Genomic DNA, 2,783 nt, shown 5'->3' with positions numbered 1-2,783 from the left:
TTTTTTTTTTTTGTCTTTTTTTTTTTTTAAGTCTTTGTTTCTTTGTCGGTTTTTATTCACAAGACTTAGTTTGCTTTTAAATTTCATAACTTATAAGGAAATAAGCTACATTGAAATAAATTAAACACAATAGAGAAGATCGTGCTGCTTTTTTTTTTTTTTGCCTTTTTTATCCCCCCTCCCTCTCTTTCTCTCTTTCTTTTAAACATGGCTTGGTAGAATAGGCAAACCAAATCGACAGAAAGCCAGGCAAAAAATAGATTTCAAAACTCGTCCCCCAGTGCCTGCCACTCAGCCATCGGCAACAAACCTAAACAATAAAAAAGGCATGAAATGAAACTCTTAGTTTTCTTTCCGTGTTTTTTTTTGTTTTGTTTTGTTTTGTTTGTTTTGTTCTGTTCTCTTGTCTTTTGTATTTTTTACCTTTCGCCCCCGATAAGAAAGACAACCCAAAAGATGGCTAAAGCCGCTGCGGGTTTCGCTGGGGATGCTCTGGCGAGGGGGATCCAGCGCCGACACCACACCACATCCACGGTCCCAGCCGCAGCCGAGGCAGCATGAGCGGGTCCAGAGCGAGGCAGCAGGATAATAAATATCTGTGTGTGTGTCTCTTCCGGCGTTTGATATTCCTGCTCCGAACCAAAACAGTTTCCAAGCCTCCTTCCCTCGCAGACTCTCGCTGGACTCGGTAAGTGGAAAGTTTCACTTTATAATTCGCTCGTGGCAAGGATTTGCCAAGCGCTCGCCTGGGGTTTTTTTCTTGTTGGCTGGTTTTTTTGTTTATTTAAGGGTTTGATTTTTTATTTTTTCTCCTTCTCTTATTTTTATTTTTGTTCGGGTGGGCTGCTTTTAAACCCCGATTTGGAAACTTTTCCCTTAAAAACTTGTGGCTCTGAGTGTAGGGAGAGATCAGGGTCGGGCTTGCTCCAGTTGCTGATGCTGACTCCTGATAGCAAACCTGCTGACGTGCACTGGGATGGGGACCACGATCTTAGGGTTTCGGGAAGGCTCCCCTGTCTTGGAGTTGGCATTGCCCGCCTTGACCCGTTTCCATTTTGCCCGTCTGTTCTGGAACCAGATTTTCACCTGCACTTCGCTGAGTTTGAGGGCATGAGCGATCTGGGACCTCTCCGTCAGGGACAGGTACTTTTTGCAGTGAAACTCCTTTTCCAGCTCCAGCAGCTGCTCGCTGGTGAAGGCTGTTCGCCTCCGCCGGTTTTTGCCCGTGGACGTGGTGTTGGTGGAGTTGGGGGGGTTCTGGGTGTTTTCCTCCAGCACATTGCCAGAGTCCTCTTCCTTGTGAGCCGCCTGGCCGGTGATGTTGTCGTCCGAGCTATAGTCTAGATCGCTGTCCATGGAGAAACTTTCCTCCTTGCCTTTCGCATCCTCTTCTGCTTTGGGATCCTCCTTGCCCTGGCCCCGGAGAGCCCCGACTGGAAGCGAAGCAGAGGCCTTTCGTTAGCACCGGGTACCCTCCGTGCCGCGGCCACCGCGCCCCCCCGCCCTGCAGCTCCATCCCCCGAAAATTGATGGCTTTGGGAATTTTTTTTTTTCCCCTGCGGATCTTTCGATCGGGTTTTATTCTATTGATAGTTTTTCGAGCGGCGGGAGCTCGAACCTCCCTTCTCCTCCTCCCTTCTCCTCGGCCCAGCGGCCCCCCCGGGGCCAGCCCTGTCTCCTCCCGGGGGTCCCTCCTGTCCCCCAGCCCCTCCAACCCGCCCCGCCGGGGTGATGGGCGCACCGGGCAGCGGGTCCCCCATTCCCTCCCGCCGGCACCGGCGCTCACTCACCGAGGGAAGCCTGGACGGCGTCGGCGGCGGGGAAGGGCAGGAGGGCTCCGTCCTTCCCCAGGAAGGCTTTGCCATCGTCGCCGCCGCCGTCCGGGGGTATCCCTTCGGCTTTCTCGAAGTTCCCCGGGGGTGCGAACTTCCTGGCGGCCTCCTGGTGCTGCGGGGAGGCGGGGAAGGTGCCGGGCAGCGTGGCCATGAGGGTGGAGGTGAGGGCCATGCCCTGGGCCAGGCTGGAGCAGAAGCCGGTGGGCAGGCTGGGCAGCTGGTGGTGGTGGGGGTGCGCAGGGGGTAGCGCGGGCTGCAGAGCGCCCTGCGGCAGCGCCGGCGGCGGCGGCGGCGGCGGCGGCAGCACCACGGGCCGGTAGGGCATGAACATGGGGTAGCCGGTGTAGACGAAGTGGCCGGGGGCGGGCGGCGGGGGGCTGCCGATGAGCGAGTCGATGCTGAAGGCCGTGCTGCTTCCCAGCGGGCGCTGCATCATCATCAGCGAGGGCTGGAAAGCCGCGCTCATGCCGGAGCGGCGGCGGGAGCGAGCGGGCGAGCGATCACCTTCCTCCTCCTCCTCCTCCTCCTCCTCCTCCTCCTCCTCCTCCTCGGCGTGCGCGTCCCGCTCGGCGCGGGGCCGAGCCGGGGCGGAGCGGGGCCGCGGGGCCGCGGCCCGACAGCCCGACAGCCCGACAGCCCGGGGCCGCCCGCGCTCCGGGGCCGCCCCGCCCGCAGCGCCCGCGCCCCGCGGAGCCGCCGCGCTCTGCCCGCCCGCGCGGCGCGGCCCATTCACATTTTGGCCGCCTGGGAACTCGGCCCGCCCCACGTGGCCGCCGCCGCCGCTCGCCATTGGCGGAGCGGGCGGGGATGGCAGGGGAGGCCCCGCCCCTCGCCCCGCCCCCGCCCCCCCGGCCCATTCGCGCTGGCCCGGACGGGGCGGCCCAGGCGGGACCCGCGCGGGTCCTCGGGCCGTGGGGCATTCCCCGTCACACGCACCACTTTGGTGCC

The 2,783-nt window shown here is 60.3% G+C and overlaps 1 protein-coding gene across 1 annotated transcript; it reads right to left on the bottom strand.

Moving 5' to 3' along the window:
- Positions 1 to 792: 792 nt before the first annotated feature.
- Positions 793 to 2,357, bottom strand: GBX2 (gastrulation brain homeobox 2). Its single transcript, XM_017803673.1, has 2 exons — positions 1,791 to 2,357; positions 793 to 1,433 (listed from the first exon to the last, which is right to left on the bottom strand). Exons 1-2 carry the CDS (start codon positions 2,299 to 2,301, stop codon positions 910 to 912), a joined length of 1,035 nt encoding a protein of 344 aa, XP_017659162.1. The 5' UTR covers positions 2,302 to 2,357; the 3' UTR covers positions 793 to 909.
- Between the last annotated feature and the right edge of the window lie 426 nt (positions 2,358 to 2,783).

This window comes from Lepidothrix coronata, unplaced genomic scaffold, assembly GCF_001604755.1.
Source record: "Lepidothrix coronata isolate B3197 unplaced genomic scaffold, Lepidothrix_coronata-1.0 Scaffold2184, whole genome shotgun sequence".
NCBI lineage: Eukaryota > Metazoa > Chordata > Aves > Passeriformes > Pipridae > Lepidothrix > Lepidothrix coronata.
Note: the sequence above shows the minus strand (reverse complement) of the source record. Positions and strands in the feature narration are given on the sequence as shown.

Coding starts and splice junctions, on each gene's coding strand:
- GBX2 (XM_017803673.1), bottom strand. CDS start 2,301: ATGAGCGCGGCTTTCCAGCCCTCGCTGATGATGATGCAGCGCCCGCTG. Junction 1,434..1,790: donor CGCCGTCCAGGCTTCCCTCG/GTGAGTGAGCGC, acceptor CTTCGCTTCCAG/TCGGGGCTCTCCGGGGCCAG.